General features: G+C 34.5%; 2 protein-coding genes across 4 annotated transcripts in view; one reads left to right on the top strand and one right to left on the bottom strand.

Moving 5' to 3' along the window:
- Positions 1 to 6: 6 nt before the first annotated feature.
- LOC107710159 (keratin-associated protein 16-1-like) lies at positions 7 to 707 on the bottom strand. The gene is made up of 2 exons (XM_016514892.1): positions 558 to 707; positions 7 to 269 (listed from the first exon to the last, which is right to left on the bottom strand). The coding sequence occupies exons 1-2, from the start codon at positions 696 to 698 to the stop codon at positions 9 to 11; spliced, it is 402 nt and encodes a 133-aa protein (XP_016370378.1). The 5' UTR covers positions 699 to 707; the 3' UTR covers positions 7 to 8.
- A 6,588-nt stretch (positions 708 to 7,295) lies between these two features.
- Positions 7,296 to 19,259, top strand: part of LOC107710174 (ADP-ribosylation factor-binding protein GGA1-like) — a 51,107-nt gene continuing 39,143 nt past the window's right edge. For 2 of the 3 annotated variants that reach the window (XM_016514922.1, XM_016514921.1), the window contains exons 1-4: positions 7,296 to 7,372; positions 8,669 to 8,753; positions 9,814 to 9,889; positions 17,544 to 17,642. In XM_016514922.1, coding sequence (XP_016370408.1) covers positions 7,330 to 7,372; positions 8,669 to 8,753; positions 9,814 to 9,889; positions 17,544 to 17,642 — 303 coding nt within the window. In that variant the 5' untranslated portion in view covers positions 7,296 to 7,329. Of the gene's footprint in view, positions 7,373 to 8,668; positions 8,754 to 9,170; positions 9,256 to 9,813; positions 9,890 to 17,543; positions 17,643 to 19,259 lie in introns of all 3 variants that reach the window. The other variant, XM_016514919.1, reaches the window with a different exon arrangement.

The following is a 19,259-nucleotide window of genomic DNA, read 5'->3' as shown; positions in this document are numbered from 1 at the left end:
ATTCCTGGTCAGAGGCTAGAGCAACTAGAGTCTGGGCAAAGGGAGAAACAACAGGAGGCTGGGCAGAGGGCAGAGCCACTAGAGGCTGGGCAGAGGGCGGAGCCACAAGAGGGTGGAGCCACTAGAGGCTGGGCAAAGGGCGGAGCCATTAGAGGGTGGACAGAGGGTGGAACAACTGGAGCCTGGACTGAGGACAGAGCCATTGAAGACTGAGCAAAGGGAGGAGCTTCTGAAGGCTGGGTAAAGTTTACCGGGTCACAATGTATTTCCTGAAATGAAAAGGACAAAAATACAACAATGAAAAAAATCATGATTTAATCACTACGGCTAGGTTACAAATATTAATTTCTCAATTTCAAATGATTCTCATTTTGAAAAACTGTCCAGCAGTTGACAACCTATACCCAAACCTTTTAATAATAACATTTAATCAATCCTTAAAAATTTTAACCAGTAAATGATGCTGTCAGGGCAAAAACTCAAACACTGCATATGGCCAAATGAAAATCATGATGATAAAGACCTCTTGTTCAAGTAAAACTGCTATGTTAACTTACCAGATTATCCAAAGCTGACATCCAAAGGACATACAAAGTAGAGGATGGTTTTATGCCATGATCTGCAATTGACCCAGCAGAAGTGCTCTCAACATCTTTTGAAGATGCAGCTTCCCTGACCTTAAAAACTTCACTGGCCATTTCATCTTGTCCAATCCCGCTCACCCCTCCCTTTAGAGAAGCTACGGTGGTCGATACAGGACTAAGATGTCGTCGGTAAAGACAGCAGAGAGCAATGAGATTCCTTTACAAAGGTAAATTAAGGAATTGTATTTACTTAATTATTCAATAAATTGATGTTATTGCGAATATTAATGTACTTGTTCATCATTGTGTCAGTGTTTTATTCGTAAGAACAACAAAGTGATGAAACGCGCTGTGTAGAGCAGTTTGTCCGTTTAGGGCTACTGTAGAAACATTTATTTTATTTATTTATTTAGTCATTTAGCAGACGCTTTTATCCAAAGCGACTTACAAATGAGGACAATAAAAGCAGTCAAAATTAACAAAAGAGCAACAATATATAAGTGCAAATGACAAGTCTCGGTTAGCCTAACGCAGTACACGTAGCAAAGTGTGTATACATATATATATATATATATATATAACACACACATTATACACACACACATATACACACACACACACAAAGAAAAACAAGTATAGAATAGAAAAAATTGAAAGTTAGTGTTTGTTTGTTTTTGTTTTAAATAAAAAATAAATAAAAACAACAAAGTGACGAAACGCGCTGTGTAGAGCAGTTTGTCCCTTTAGGGCTACTGTAGAAACATGGAGGCGACTTCCATGTAAGGGGACCCGCGGTGTATGTAGATATAAATTGCTCGAAACATGGTGGCGACTTCCATGTAAGGGGACCCGCGGTGTATGTAGATATAAATTGCTCAATCTAAGGTAATAAAAACATAACGGTTCATTAAGTAAGGTCTTTATACACCTCTGAAAACATAGTTAAGTATATTATATTACATTTCTGTCAATAGATCGATGTAAATATTACACATTGCACCTTTAAATCCGTGGGCTGTGGTGCCCTATGCCATCGCGGTAAAGTTGGTTTTATATTGGACATTTGTTAGATATTCGATCTTTTCTAAAGCATTCATTTATATGTAATCGCATAATAGTCATGGATCATGCTGTATCTCGTTCAGATCACATTTAAAAGCATAATATCAAAATCAATAATAATATTTACAAATCTATTAGACTTCCTGGTCATGTGACCTGATGACATCACAACTGGTCTACTTTGTTCACACACATTTCCTTTCCATCATACACGAGTTGGATTGCAAAAATAACAATTAGTGTATTTTTTATGAATTTTTCCGTCATACAAATCTATTAAACTTCCTGGTCATGGGACCTGAAGATGTCACACCAGCTGTAAGATCTTCACTCAATCTGTGTTATTCATTCAAAATATTAGAGAAATATAGAAGATCTTGATTAGGTTAAAACCGAAACCAAGCCATTTACACAGAACGCATATTCAGCGCATTTTTTTAGACGGACAAATATGCATCTCACACAAGAGATGTAGCCATGAAAACTTAAAACAGTTTAAATTTTTAGAAAACACGTCCTTTTCACTGCGTCTCATATGTTTTTAAATGCAATCTCCGTGATGGGCGATTCGGCTCTTCGTATTAAGCAATGCATAAATACATGCTGTTTTGTTCATAATTGTTTATGCAATTTACGAAATTATATTTGATTTATATGAGTTAATTTAGACGTAATGCACGTTTTTTTATAGACAGTTATTTCCATGCGTTGACATTATGTGCTGCATTATTTTGCTTATTGCGCCCTCCTGTGGCCTCGGGAGACAAGACAAAAGTTTCCTTAAAATTTATTTAATCTGCATATAAAACATTAGAAATTAGATATTTGTTTAATTTTTATTGTGTGTTTGACTGTTAAAACAAAAAAATATTTGTTGTTTGTCTCAATAAATTGGGTTAATTTAAAAGTACAGTGGTTAAATTAAAAAAAAAATTCTATTGCTCTGTTTTTAAAAAGGTTATAAAAAATGTCAATAATTATCGATACCGAACGATATGAATTATATCGTTGATACATGTTTTAGCTACATCACCCAGTCCTATATTAACATCTATATAACTTCCATATGAACTTCCATATAATCACCCAATGATGCCACACCAGTTGTAATATCTTCACACAATCCTGACACACATTATACCTTTAAAATAAATTGGATAAATAACTATTAATAAACCCTCATCTATATAGAGTCTGATCTCTAATGTTATTTTTCCAAACTAGTGGTTTAAGTTTCTTATTACTGTGTAATTATAGCATTATGAAAATCCCAATCAAACCTTTTTTATTGGCAAATGTTGTTAGCTTGGTCCCCCATTTTTAAACACAATTTTACACCTCTTATCTAATCTGTAAAAAATAATCTACTGTATAAACACAATTCTCTTTTCCTTGATAATTGGTTTAAAACTGGTATTATTTTTGTCTTAACTTTTCAATCAAAATGGTTCAATCTGTAATTATTCCAAGTTCTTAGATAAGCATGAAACTCCTGTTAGTCCAAAAGAGTTTGCGGTTGTTGCTGATGCAGTGCCACATGGAGTTCTCATGCTTTTTAGAGCTCTTTGTTTTCCAAACTCTTGTCACTCAGTGGATCTATGTAAAACAGTTGTGGGTAAACAGTGCCATCTAAATAATAATAATAATAAAAAAATAACAACAATAAGAAAATTCGAATTTTGTTTCAGGAGGAGTCTGTTTTTATGTGATCTCTTACTGGAATGGTTTGGAAGAAAGTTTGGTTATTAACTCACAAATACCTGATAACTAAAAAAAATGTGAGAAGTTACATTTAATTGGATTCATTAATTCTATCCAGATAAGTGCTCTCTTAAAATACTTAAGAATGATGTTAATACCAACTGTTCTTTCTGTTTCGAGAACCCTGAAACCTCTTTACATTTATTTTGGAATTGCTCTCACACAATGACATTTTGTTGTGACATTCTTGATTTGATGTTGATCCTAATTTTGAATTTACATATGGAAATGTAATTTTTGGTTTTCTTGATTGTGAAAAGGAGTGTTATTTATTTCATAAACCTTATTTTCCTGTTAGCTAAATATCAAATATATATACATATTTTTATTCAAACCTGAAATGGAAATGTGTTTTAATTTTTAAAAGGTGATTTTTTTATTGTTGTCCTGACACACATCATTCACAAACTGGATTTTGGAAATATGATTTCATGTATTTTTGGCAAAATTTTCAAATATTCAAATCTATATAACTTCCCCGATCATGTGACCTCATGTTGCCACATCCACTGTATTATATTCACACATTGTATATTCATATTTTTTCTTTTGAAAATATATTTGCTGTTTTTAGACAATTGTTTGAATTATTGAAAGCTTTTTTTTTTTTTACTTCTTGGTCATGTGACCTGATATTGTTACACAAGGCTGGTTTATATTCACAAACATTTCTCATACAAAAATATTTTCATTGCTATATTATTTGTATATCAAACATTTATTTAAGTAGTATTATAGTAATTTTTGGTAAAGTCCTTGTGTAATTTGGTGGGTCCAGGCCTCAATGGCATTTTCTGAGAAATGCATAAAATAGGAATTTTATGTAGAAAATGTAAGAACAATCATAATTTGGTTAGGGTTTTTCTTTATTTTTAGAAGAGTGGAGTGCATGTTAGAACAACAGTGGGAGAATAAAATCAGGACATGATTCCAATCAGTCTTGAACCTGGGTCCCCACAAGCCAACTGGCCTCAGATATCCTAAACTAGTACATAGCCCACTGTTCCGTTCATACTTGTCTGTAAGGGCAGTTTAAAAATTGTTTATTCCTGTTAATGTACAACAGCACGAATTAAGGCCATAAAGAACTATAAGAACTATTAATAAACCCTCATCTACATAGAGTCTGATCTACAATGTTATTTTTCCAAATAAGTTTCTTAAGTTTCTTATTACTGTGTAATTATAGCATTATGAAAATCCCAATCAAACCTTTTCTATAGGCAAATGTTGTTAGCTTGGTCCCCCATTTTTAAACACAATTTTACACCTCTTATCTAATCTGTAAAAATAATCTACTGTATAAACACAATTCTCTTTTCCTTGATAATTGGTTTAAAACTGGTATTATTTTTGTGTCTTAACTTTTCAATCAAAATGGTTCAATCTGTAATTATTCCAAGTTCTTAGATAAGCATGAAACTCCTGTTAGTCCAAAACAGTTCGCGGTTGTTGCTGATGCAGTGCCACATGGAGTTCTCATGCTTTTTAGAGCTCTTTGTTTTCCAAACTCTTGTCACTCAGTGGATTCACTATTTATTGTCACAATAAATCACTTCACTTGCAACTGGATTCTGAGTTCTCTTTCCGTAACAGGATCTATGTAAAACAGTTGTGGGTAAACAGTGCCATCTAAAAAAACAAAAACAACAACAACAACAAAATTTGAATTTTGTTTCAGGAGGAGTCTGTTTTTATGTAATCTCTTACTGGAATGGTTTGGAAGAAAGTTTGGTTATTAACTCACAAATACCTGATAACTAAAAAAAATGTGAGAAGTTACATTTAATTGGATTCATAATGAAATTGGATAAATTGGATCAAGTGCTCTCTTAAAATACTTAAGAGTGAGTGACGTGACATGTGGCCAAGTATGGTTTGGGTAGTTTTTGTGTTACCCACCTCCTGGGTCAAATGTAACAAGCAAGTGGGTTGGTTGTTTTGCAGCTCCTGGGTCAGACATAACAAACTAATTACTAAGAGTTCAAATTGATTCGAGCCAACTGAATAGAATTAGCCATGGGTGTGTAGCCCATACTTGATTATATTCTATTTATCTTACACACACACAAACACACTTGTTGAGTTTCCATGTTTTAAGGGGACATTCCATAGAGGTAATGGTTTTTATGCTGTACAAACTGTATTTCCTATCCCCTAAACCTACTCCTCGCACAAAACTTTCTTCTGTTTTAGATCTTCTAAAAAGATCATTGTGTATGATACTATACTTGTGGGGACATTATGTATTCCCATAATGTAGGGAATACAAGGACCACACACACACACACACACGTCTATCGCCCTACACCTAAACCTACCCCTCACAGAAAACTTGCTGCATTTTTACAATCTAAAAAAAAAACTCATTCTGCATGATTTATAAGCTTCTGTACCCATGGGGACCTCAATTTAGGTCCCCACTGTGACACAAGTCCCCATGAGTTGGTGTGTATTCAGGTTTAAGTCCCCACCAGTGTAGAAAAACATGTACACACACACATCATCCATAGCAATTATAAGTAAACCCTGCCTTACTCTTATATTAAGAGTTCCTTAGTAAAACTTGGTAGTGAATAGGTTTTAATCTGAAACTCCTAGCTAGGAACACTTAGGAGCACTCCCAGTGGTAAGCCAAAATCAAATTGTTTGCAAAAAATCTTTTTGTGGGGAACAGATTGAAACATTTATTTTATGATTTAAATTTACATGTACTTTTTGGGAGGATTTGCATTTCATAAATCTCTCTAAAAAAAAAATGAAAATGTGCTGGTATATGAAAGAAGCATTTAACATTAATAATCTTGGAATTGTTTTTATTTTTTATTATTTTTATATATTTTTTACATAAGAATAAATTCCTTTCTACACTGTTTCTACGCCTTTCTACACATTTCAAAAGGAACTGTATCATTATTTCTTATTGTTGAAAACATCAATGTAGAACAAGAACGCCTTGAATTTCTGTAATTAGAGGAACTTTCTGTAAGTAGAGGAACTTAAAGAGGAAAACCCCTAGTTACTAACTAATTCTGTATGATTTATAAGCTTTTGTACACATGGGGACCTCAATTTAGGTCCCCACTGTGACACAAGTCCCCATGAGTTGGTGTGTATTCAGGTTTAAGTCCCCACCAGTGTAGAAAAACATGTACACACACACATCATCCATAGCAATTATAAGTAAACCCTGCCTTACTCTTATATTAAGAGTTCCTTAGTAAAACTTGGTAGTGAATAGGTTTTAATCTGAAACTCCTAGCTAGGAACACTTAGGAGCACTCCCAGTGGTAAGCCAAAATCAAATTGTTTGCAAAAAATCTTTTTGTGGGGAACAGATTGAAACATTTATTTTATGATTTAAATTTACATGTACTTTTTGGGAGGATTTGCATTTCATAAATCTCTCTAAAAAAAATGAAAATGTGCTGGTATATGAAAGAAGCATTTAACATTAATAATCTTGGAATTGTTTTTATTTTTTATTATTTTTATATATTTTTTACATAAGAATAAATTCCTTTCTACACTGTTTCTACGCCTTTCTACACATTTCAAAAGGAACTGTATCATTATTTCTTATTGTTGAAAACATCAATGTAGAACAAGAACGCCTTGAATTTCTGTAATTAGAGGAACTTTCTGTAAGTAGAGGAACTTAAAGAGGAAAACCCCTAGTTTTTCCTTCCTTCTTATTCGTCGTCTTAATATTATAAACAGTTTCCACGTAGTCTAAAGTACAAATACATAAAACGTTCAGGCATCATGAAACATACTCAATCAGTTACTACTCTACTTGTATAAGTTAAGTTACATGCACAATATGAATGTATTGTTTCAGTATATGAAAATAAAAATGCAGAAGTACTTCTGTAGTCACGTGTTTCATCGCGAGATTTGAGTCTTGTGATCTCGGGTGAAGATGGCGGCTCCGCCTGACGAGCAGAGCTTAGAGTCCCGCATCAGTAAGTCAAACACATTTAAACTTCAAATTTATTCCATTCTTATGTGACAGTGCTAATAACCAGGAGATGCATACGCCTAAGATGATACATTGGCGCAAGCGCTTTGCGGAACGCAGATGCGGAGTGTCATGGTGTTGTTGGCAGTTGAGTTATTAGCATGCTAACGGCGATATAGTTGAGTTTCTGACACACTTTTGTTTTAGTGTGTTTTGTGCGTGTATTTTTACTATTGTGGGAGTGTGTGTTCTGTGCTTGACCGGTAGAGAAGAGTTGTAAAATTGCAAGATATCTGTCCGTGAATCAAAAGGGAGGAGTCTCTGTAAGCAGAATCACATGATAAATAAAATATTGAATGAAGACATTCAATAATAAAGTATTTGTTACGCTTCTACAGTGTAAGGTCCAAATTTACACCATAGTTCCGTACTACTATCAACCATGTAAGTGAAGAAAAGATTATTCATTCGCTTGTTTCCTTAAAGGAGCCATATCCGACCTACACTTTCGTCAGTTTTATGTTGTCGACTTGTAATGCTTAAGTCACAGTCATCACTTAGTTTGGCGACCCGTTTCTACGCTGTCTCCAACCCTTTGAAGTAGAGTCTTTGAAAATAACTGTGGACTCAACATCAATAACATTACTGGTTACAAGTAAAACAAATTTCTTAATTAAAACGTTGTGCACAAAGAAATTAATATTTATGAAATATTTTTAAAGTCACTATCAAATTAAAATGTATTTCTATATATTTTCTTTCATTATGTCACTGGGTTATTGTGACTATTTTGTCCATGCATTTAATTTTGTATACATTTTTAATTGACTTCCTAATCTTTAATCACATTCAGATCTATCTCCATTTCAATATACAATGGGCATTTTTCACAATGCAGGCAACACCCGATGGAACGAGTTTGGTTTTGACTTACTGGAAAGGGAATTTTGACTTTGAAAGTAATTTGATTTTTGAATAGTACGATAATAATGGGCTATAATTAATCTACAATGAACAAGGAACATTTTGAACATGATATAAATGTTTTAAAACTATTTCTTGTTAATATATATCAGCTTCTAGAATAAGATGTTTGATTTTAATAACTGTTCATGCTCATTGTTTTAAAATACTTTGAAAGGATTTCTTATCGTTTGCTTTCATATCTTATAACTGTTGATTTACAGATGTTGTTATGTTAATGCAAAATTGCAGATATGCTTGTTGTAGGTTATTGTAGGTAAGGTTTTTTCTATTAAGTCTTTCTAACTTTTTAGCTTTTTTTATGTGTCACATGTAGACAAAGCGACCAACCCTTTAAATCGAGAAGCTGACTGGGAGAGTATTCAGCTGTTCTGTGACCAACTCAGCAATGAACCTGAAGGGTGCGTCCACATTTCAGTCATTTTTAAACCTAAATGTTTCTTCTTAAATATGCACAGCGATGGACTGTTCACACAGAATGCTGACATCTCACTAGTCTGTGATAATAATGGGCTATAATTAATCTACAATGAACAAGGAACATTTTGAACATGATATAAATGTTTTAAAACTATTTCTTGTTAATATATATCAGCTTCTAGAATAAGATGTTTGATTTTAATAACTGTTCATGCTCATTGTTTTAAAATACTTTGAAAGGATTTCTTATCGTTTGCTTTCATATCTTATAACTGTTGATTTACAGATGTTGTTATGTTAATGCAAAATTGCAGATATGCTTGTTGTAGGTTATTGTAGCTAAGGTTTTTTCTATTAAGTCTTTCTAACTTTTTTGCTTTTTTATGTGTCACATGTAGACAAAGCGACCAACCCTTTAAATCGAGAAGCTGACTGGGAGAGTATTCAACTGTTCTGTGACCAACTCAGCAATGAACCTGAAGGGTGCGTCCACATTTCAGTCATTTTTAAACCTAAATGTTTCTTCTTAAATATGCACAGCGATGGACTGTTCACACAGAATGCTGACATCTCACTAGTCTATTTTTTTTAGTCATTTTAAGCCTCAAGCAGTGGCTCAATACCTTGGTGAGATATTGGTCTTACTGACTACAAATTAACTTCTGTTCTGGTAGGGGCAGTCGAGCAAACTCATTACAGTGACCACTGAGCTTCTGAAGAACTGAAAAGCCATTGTAGTACTTGTATTTGAGTTTTCCTCAGGCTTTTTCTAGGGTTTATTGAATGTGATTGTTTTGTCATTGTGGCCGTGCATGTTCATATAACAATCCCAAAGGGATAAACACACAATCAAAGGGTAAAGTTACCCGTCCTTATTTAGGTAAGTTTCACATGACCAGGAAATGTAAGAGAAAGTCAAGTCTTAATTAGGAATGTAAAAATAAATAGCTCATATATCTTTTGCTTTTGTTAGTGTGAATGTTCAGGGGTCTGGATTTACGGATTATTCTTTTTATTGTGCTAAATACATTGTGTCTTTAGTCCACAGTTGGCCACCAGACTTCTTGCTCACAAGATTCAATCCCCTCAGGAGTGGGAGGCCATGCAGGCACTCATGGTAAGATCAGCATTCTGGGTTTTTCTCAGGGGTGTGGATGACTCTATGTAGTCAAAGACTGATTAGGGGTCCCAGCGCTATAATATGCTATAATTATGTTTGTACTGATTTGCTGCTTATTTGCTGCAAACTTTTGATTTATGAAAACATTGCTAAGATATAAGCTAATTAAATGATCTGGTTTCACTCATTTTGATTAATTAACTTAAAACTGCTGAACGCCAGACTTAGTGAAACTTGAACACGTAGACAACAGGATATTCTGAGAATAAACACAAAAGTTTGTCTGCCTATAAGGGGTGCTACAAATATAAACCTGTCGTAAATTTGATCCATTTGATCAAGGAAAATAAAATTTGATGTGTATCTTCAAGGCAAGTGGTAACAAAGCCATAAAAAATAATCATACAAATCAACAAAAATGAATCAGATTTCAGCAGTTAATTACTTCTTTGTGAATGACTGATATGACATTTAGCCTATTCAAGGAAACGGCATGAAGCTGTGTATTCCATTTAAGGAGAATCGGCCACAAGGTGGCACTATAATAAGCTAAAGTACATTTTTGCTAGTAACCCTAGAGAACCTTGATGGCTAGAACAAAAATTAATCCTTCCTCTTTGAATCGTCACATATTTGAATCGATTTTCAACCGGCTCGCGGTTAATCGTTACAGCCCTACCCAGCAGTAGTGGTCTTTCCTATGTTTCACCCATTTTACTTGAAATAAGCCTCGCAACAGAAGGTTGCTCAGCTTGCGCACAAAAAAGGGCCCCGTCTCCTGCCATGTCACATACACTGCTCTGCAACTCTTGTTAACAGCACTGGTCACTGTTGTATCCGAAGAAAGGAGTTTCTGAGGCTGATACCTGAGGCTGATAAAATCAGTCAGTGCTTGAAGCATCTCTATAATATCATTTTCTTTTTAGGGCCTGAGCACCAATGGTGTGAGGACCCTCTTGGAATTGCTGTTTATTATTATTATTATTATTATTATTATTAGGGCCCGAGCACCGCGGTGCGAGGACCCTGTTGGAATTGCTCCATTTATTATTATTAGGGCCCAAGCCATTAGGGGCGAAGGGCCCTGTTGTTTTTCTAAGGATTCTTCTTCTTATTATTATTTTTCGTCAAGGTTTTTGGGCCCTTAACATGCTCAAATGTTTTGTTTTACCGCTTCGCACTCCTCTATCTCGCTCTCTCTACTGAAGAAAAAAAGTCACTGACATCTGGGTGGCCTGAGGGTCAATAAAATAACAGCAAATTTTCATTTTTGGGTGAACTATCCCTTTAAAGTGCTCCAGTTGTCAAACATTACATTTGTAATACAACAGCAAAATGTATTTTAAAAATTTGTTTAATGAACTTAAAACAGACTAAACAAGTTAAACAAAATGTTTGCAAACAAACATTTACAAATTAGGGATGTGCGGGTCTAGTCGTAGTCGACTAAACGGTACAGATCCTACTAGTCGACACTGAAAACAATAGTCGATTACACGACAGAAAAAAAAAAACATGATTTTATCATTCAAATTACCGTCATTTTAACATTGCATTTAAAACATTTTAAATAACAAGTTAAAATATAACGTTTGAAAAATAACACATTATTTTTAAAAGTTTATCTGGGCGGAAACGACATTTTTACCTCAGACCTCACATGCGTTTTCTTCGTCACTTGCGGCGAGTTCATTAAGTATTTCAAATATAGGCTATGCTACACGCACGCACAGATGTTTTTTTTTTCTTACCATCTTTTGGGGTTTCTTGCTTTTAGACTAGTCGACTAGTCGGATACAAAACTTTCGTTTAAACGTCAGTCAAATTAGTCGTCGCGCACATCCCTATTACAAATATTACTACTGTTCACAATTACATCTTTAAAATGAGTCAGAAGTCAGAAAAAAATAAATGAACCAGGTGTTACAGTTCAACTGAACGGAGTCAAGTAAAGTCCTGTCACTGTATTTACATAGTGCTTTTTACATTACAGATTGTGTCAAAGCAACTTTACAGTATTAAACAGAAAAATCGTGTGTCGAAAGAACCAAAATAAAGTACAATTTATCTCAAAAAATGAAATGATGCCTTAATTAAAAAACTAAATAAAAAAAACCAGTTAATTAAATTTTTGATGAAACAGAAGTTGCAACCATTTTTTTTGGCACACAAAAAATCTCTATCCATCGCACAACACAGGGAGCATTGATGTTGACTGTTCATTAGTTGCAAGGATTTGTAACAGAACATGCACATTTCACCTTAAACAGCATTAAAATAATATCAAAATATGCCTGCCTGTTGTTGATAAATACCAGTGGTGACGTTTTACAAATTGATTGATCAATTGTCCCAATGTTTACTAAGCCATGGTCTCTTTACCAGTGCAGGGACTCGTGTGCACGATCTAGTGATTCATTACCTACGGAACTGACTGAGACGCAGTCTGCTTTGATAACAGCCGTGTGAAAGGATTCAGTTGTTTATTCTCGTTTGGAACGACAAACTCCTCTCCGAAGCGCCTTCACGAGACCAGAAACGCCGTGTAATCCGCCCCGTTTGAAAAGAGCCTGGTTGTTAGTCACGTTTAATGTCGACTTTTAACTTCACGGGACAATTGCAAAAGTTTGCACACGCAAAAACCCATTCAACACGCCCATGTTAACTTCAAATAAGCGTATTGCTGTGGTTTACATTACACGTTTCGTCATAGTCTCTTTACCAGTGCAGGGACTCGTGTGCACGATCTAGTGATTCATTACCTACGGAACTGACTGAGACGCAGTCTGCTTTGATAACAGCCGTGTGAAAGGATTCAGTTGTTTATTCTCGTTTGGAATGACGAAAGCGCTTTTTTAATATACAAGTATTGATAAATTCAGTCTAAGTACAAATTCAGTTCCACTTACCTGTTGTGTGAACTTGACATACATTTAACATAGCCTAAATATTCATTTATCTTCGGACACATGACACACGCGAAAACACTTCTAAATATCCACTCAAAAACATTGGATATGCTGTATGTTTTTGTCTATAAATTTAGTCTAAAAAATAACATTTATTTAGTGACACTTACCTGACTCGTGAACTTGACAAGAAGGCGCTGTTTCTCCCGCAAAGTCACTCATGCTCGTGCACGTGCGGAATGATCTCAGTGTTGGCTGGATTAGTTTTTATTAGTTTAGTCAACATTACCATAGCTAATTGTTGATTTGAAAATAACCGTTCATTCAATGTTTTTCAAATATATTTGTGTAGACTTAATGTAATATGTCCTCTCAACTAAGCCCAAGCAATAAAATTAGCTCAACTTGTATTTTTGCCCTTCCAACATTTTGTTAATTGGATTTTTTTACAGTGTAGGCAGAATGCAGAAAACGATGTGACTTTTCGAGCAAGCTTTTAGCTACTTACCATTGAAAGAAGTTGGCAGTACTGCTTAAAACATTGGGGATGCTAAATTGCGAAGGGATTTTTGATATCTCGAACGGTTTGGCCGTGGCGAGGTGACAAAATTATGGCGAGAAATGGAACTGTCTAATAACTTTTGCACGCATTGTCTGATTTTGATCAAACATTAGCTGTTTGTTCGTCATACGAGGCTGATCACATAGATATGACAATTAGGAGTCAAAGTTATGGTGCCACCAACTGGCAGCAGGAAGTGTGACATTTTCAGAATGTTTTGAAATTAGCCTCTTATTTTTACTAGATTGTCTTCAATCTTCATCAGAATAATGTCACAACACAGCAGATGCAAAACTGCAAAGGGATTCTTGATATCTTAATTTAAGATATCAATAGATATCAATAACAGATTAATACTGTTGCCATGGCAATGTGTCATACTTGAATATTGTTTTTTAAGGGAACTTTACAACCAAAAGCCACACAATGTGGCATCATATCAGTATTCAGAGTTGTGTTGCGGTAAAATTAACAACAGATAGCGCCAGTAGCTCTCCGAGTGCAACTATTTGACATCATTGAAATAATGGCGCCCCGCATAGTCCAAAATATGTATAAAACGATGTGGATTTTTTAAATAACGTAGATCTTTTATGGGTTTTCTACTACATATTTCAGTAAGAGACATCATTTACGTTATATTAAGCCATACAAGTCTTAATACCCGGGGTTCTATGTAGCTTAAAATATGACAAAACTATCTGAATTTGAATTGTGTAAATTTGAATTATTGACAAGTGTCATTTTACATTACACGTTTCGTCATAATAAGCATCAATGGCTTATAAAAGAGAGAGACCGCACGATCTCTTCATATCTTTTAACGTCACGGAAACACAAAAACATCATACAACATGCCAAAATTCATTATAGTAACACAGCTTTTGACATTAAGTGTTTTATGGATTAAACGAGAAGAAAGACCACATTCCCTTTACTTAAACAGCTCATTTCCCTCAGACATATTCATACAACGCTTATTCGATGTTTTTATATATGTTGTACGTTTGTGTATAAATACATAAGTTTTAAATAATACGTTTACACCTTTTTTTTAATATACAAGTATTGATAAATTCAGTCTAAGTACAAATTCAGTTCCACTTACCTGTCGTGTGAACTTGACATACATTTAACATAGCCTAAATATTCATTTATCTTCGGACACATGACACACGCGAAAACACTTCTAAATATCCACTCAAAAACATTGGATATGCTGTATGTTTTTGTCTATAAATTTAGTCTAAAAAATAACATTTATTTAGTGACACTTACCTGACTCGTGAACTTGACAAGAAGGCGCTGTTTCTCCCGCAAAGTCACTCATGCTCGTGCACGTGCGGAATGATCTCAGTGTTGGCTGGATTAGTTTTTATTAGTTTAGTCAACATTACCATAGCTAATTGTTGATTTGAAAATAACCGTTCATTCAATGTTTTTCAAATATATTTGTGTAGACTTAATGTAATATGTCCTCTCAACTAAGCCCAAGCAATAAAATTAGCTCAACTTGTATTTTTGCCCTTCCAACATTTTGTTAATTGGATTTTTTTACAGTGTAGGCAGAATGCAGAAAACGATGTGACTTTTCGAGCAAGCTTTTAGCTACTTACCATTGAAAGAAGTTGGCAGTACTGCTTAAAACATTGGGGATGCTAAATTGCGAAGGGATTTTTGATATCTCGAACGGTTTGGCCGTGGCGAGGTGACAAAATTATGGCGAGAAATGGAACTGTCTAATAACTTTTGCACGCATTGTCTGATTTTGATCAAACATTAGCTGTTTGTTCGTCATACGAGGCTGATCACATAGATATGACAATTAGGAGTCAAAGTTATGGTGCCACCAACTGGCAGCAGGAAGTGTGACATTTTCAGAATGTTTTGAAATTAGCCTCTTATTTTTACTAGATTGTCTTCAATCTTCATCAGAATAATGTCACAACACAGCAGATGCAAAACTGCAAAGGGATTCTTGATATCTTAATTTAAGATATCAATAGATATCAATAACAGATTAATACTGTTGCCATGGCAATGTGTCATACTTGAATATTGTTTTTTAAGGGAACTTTACAACCAAAAGCCACACAATGTGGCATCATATCAGTATTCAGAGTTGTGTTGCGGTAAAATTAACAACAGATAGCGCCAGTAGCTCTCCGAGTGCAACTATTTGACATCATTGAAATAATGGCGCCCCGCATAGTCCAAAATATGTATAAAACGATGTGGATTTTTTAAATAACGTAGATCTTTTATGGGTTTTCTACTACATATTTCAGTAAGAGACATCATTTACGTTATATTAAGCCATACAAGTCTTAATACCCGGGGTTCTATGTAGCTTAAAATATGACAAAACTATCTGAATTTGAATTGTGTAAATTTGAATTATTGACAAGTGTCATTTAACAAAACTGAATATTATGAGGTATTTAACATTAGTTTTGAATTTGATTATTTTTTTAACTTGAATATTGAACATTTGAAATTTAACACAATTTAATTTTTTATGGCAGAGTTTTATAGACATGTATTTTCAAACAGCGGATTTTTTGTTCTGAATTCTTAAACTGCAAATATCCAGTTTTTAAAAATACAGCTTCAAGTTTTCAAGATGAAGAAGAAATTCAGAACATCACATTCAATATTCTAAAATTCAAAATGCCGAAATTCAGATCGCACAGAAAGTAGGTAGAGTTCAACCACAGGGAAGAGTAGATGATCTCTGAAAATCAAACGAAGCATTTTGGCCAATTACTACGGAGGGGATATGTTCGGTTCACTTAGTTTTGTCAAAATACAAAGTTTTTGAAAATACAAAAAATTTAATTGTGTTAAATTTTAAATGTTCAATATTCAAGTAAAAAAAAAATCTAATTCAAAACTGTTAAATGCCACATAATATTCAGTTTTGTTAACTGACACTTGTCCATAATTCAAATTTACACAATTCAAATTTAAATAGTTTTGTCATATTTTAAGCTCCACAGGGTTCCCTTTAAGGCTTAGAATTTCATGAAACTTGACACACACATCAGTATTAGTGATAGTTAGACACTTGCAAAAGCTCATAAATGGGTGTGGAGGATGCGCTCTATAGCGCCACCTTTTGACAAAAGTGGGGGGGTTAGTTTTGCTACAGTCACCAAACTCGGTACATATATTGTTCTCATCAAGCCAGACAACTTTCTAATGGTTTGAATGTGGATTTTTGGAAAAATCAGGCTGTGAATTAATGCATACTCCTTCTAGGGGAATCATGCAATTCACATCAAACTTTGTCAACATGATGCCAAGATACTGAAGATATTAAATTGCAAACAGATTTTAGATATCTTGACCGGTGCTTGCCATGGTGATTTATTAAATATAACAGTAAAATATATAACAGTAATTTGCTTATATCTTTAAAGTGCATTATCCCAAGCTCTTCAAAAAAAATTTACATATGGAGAACAAGTCATTCTGAAACATGCTTAGTTTCATAAATTTAAAATGCTCAGGGACCAGCAGAAAATGTAAAACTATCATAGACATTTCAGCTGACAGATGAAGGCTGTAATACTAAGGTTGTATCATAGGATTGGAAATCTTTTAAGCCTAGTCTTGTTCAGCTCAGTCTCCATATATTAGAATGACAAATAAATGCATAGAATCAGTGTATATATACCGTACTGTCAGTATACTTTTACATAATTATTTTAGAAATACTTATAGAGCATTAAAATAATTTTTAAAAAATCTTATAGATCATCAAAAGTTTTATTTATCCTACCTTCTCTCACTCATAGGATAAGTCATCTTTTAAGCCTGATCGTTTACTGCTCAGTTCAATTACTTAGAATGACAAACAAATACATAAAATAAGTTAATATATACTCTATTGGTAATATGGATTTATATAATTATTTCACAAATGCTTATAGATCATTAAAAGTTTTGGTAACACTTTACATTAAGGTCTCATTTGTTAACATTAGTTAATGCATTAAGTAACATGAACTTACAAATGAGTCAAATTCGAAACATGAAATCTCTTCTACAAGAAATGGTATTGGGAATAAATGTTCTTTTATGAATCATACAGATGATATTGAGAAATGATCTACCTACATTATTCTCTTTGTTAGGGAAAGCATAACTCTTTGGCACTGTGTGTTTTTGTCCTAAGGTTCTAGAGACCTGTGTGAAGAACTGTGGGAAAAGGTTCCATAATGAGGTGGGGAAATTCCGTTTCCTGAATGAGCTTATCAAAGTGGTTTCCCCTAAGGTATGTTTTGTCTGTTTATATAAATCAGCATTGTCACAGTGTTAGAATTCACACCACGGATGTTAGTATAATCACAAAATATCATAACATTGAAGGAATTTGTGGTTATTCTGCAAAAGGATTAAATAAAAAATGTGAAAACTTAAATATCTTAAATTGTATAATAAAAGTCCTAAATGTAAGCTGTGATTTATTTTAAGGGGTGGTTGACTGGTTTTTTTCTAAGCTTGATTGTGTTTATGGGGTGCAGTGTGTTAAAGCTTCATTTAAAAAAAAAAAACGGTTGACTGTTTTTTTTCTAGGCTTGATTGTGTTTATGGGGTGCAGTCTAACATGTGTTAAAGCTTCATTTTTTTTAAAAAACCGCATTATTTTTCACATAATTTACCTTTATTCCACACCGCTCTGTCCCTTCTCTGATAAACGTGCTGATCATTTCCTGCTTTTATGAAGCCCCTCCCTCAGAAATAGGCGATGGACTCTGATTGGTTAGCTAGCCCAGTGTGTTGTGATTGACTAAACTGCCTCTAGTGCTCGTCTAACCGTCCCACCCCTCACCTCAGCGGCATGTGCTCTGGTTGTATTGTAAACAACAGCGTCGTTAATATCGCTTATCAGTTTGAGCCCGATTGAGAAGCAGAGGATATTATTGAAGAGGATAATGCAGAACCTGTGCAAGCATGGCTTTTAATGGTAGGCAGAGGCATCATGCCCATTCAAAGTGAGGGGGCACGTGCCCCCTCAGATTTTTGAGCCAAGTGGATTTTGAATGCAGCTTCCAAAAGACAAAAAATAGCCGATTCATATTTTCTATATTTAATACAATCACACCGGCGTGATTAGAACGTTCAGTACGTCATATCATCAGCTGCTAAATTCAAATCTGTGTTCGCTGGCTGCCGCTGAGCCAGAGACGGATGCGTTTTTACAGCACTCCGCATTATAACCAATCACACACGATGCTGTTGAGCTTATGAATGCAATGACCAATCAGAGGTGTTCAGATGAGTCATCACTAAAATGCCGGTGTTTTCCTCACTCGCTCGTTGACTGAATACCTCTTTCTGGTGAATTCTCTCGTCAGAAACAAAGTGCAAATGTGTACGAATCTGTAAAATATTAATTTCATAGTGTAAACAGATTCAGTGATTTTAATGGGAGTTTTTGAGAGTGCTTGAACTAGACTGTCAGTGAAAATGTTCTTTGATAATGAACATGTTATTTGTTCTCTTTCTGTACAATGAAAGTTAGGCTACTAATCATAACACTTTAAATGTTAAATTCACATTAAATATAAACTCAGTTGTATTAAAAATATGTTATGGCATGACACCCATATCTGTTAAAGGTGCAGTAGGAGATCTTGAAAAATGCTAACTTTAGCCTGATAGCCTTTAGGACACCCTCCGTGCAATCGCCGTCCAAAGCCACGCCCCCTGAACGCATTTACGCTCACAGACCAGACAACATTACTACAATAGGCTACATCAGCGGTTCTCAATTCCAACCCATGTTCCGAAGTGAAGTAAACTTCAACGGATTTCCCCCGCTCAGGGAGTAGGGAGCACTGAACACTGTGTAGGGATCATATCAATCGGAACACAGTTCATGCACGTA

The sequence above is a fragment of the Sinocyclocheilus rhinocerous genome, unplaced genomic scaffold (assembly GCF_001515625.1).
Source record: "Sinocyclocheilus rhinocerous isolate Xijiao unplaced genomic scaffold, SAMN03320098_v1.1 scaffold447, whole genome shotgun sequence".
Lineage (NCBI taxonomy): Eukaryota > Metazoa > Chordata > Actinopteri > Cypriniformes > Cyprinidae > Sinocyclocheilus > Sinocyclocheilus rhinocerous.
Note: the sequence above shows the minus strand (reverse complement) of the source record. Positions and strands in the feature narration are given on the sequence as shown.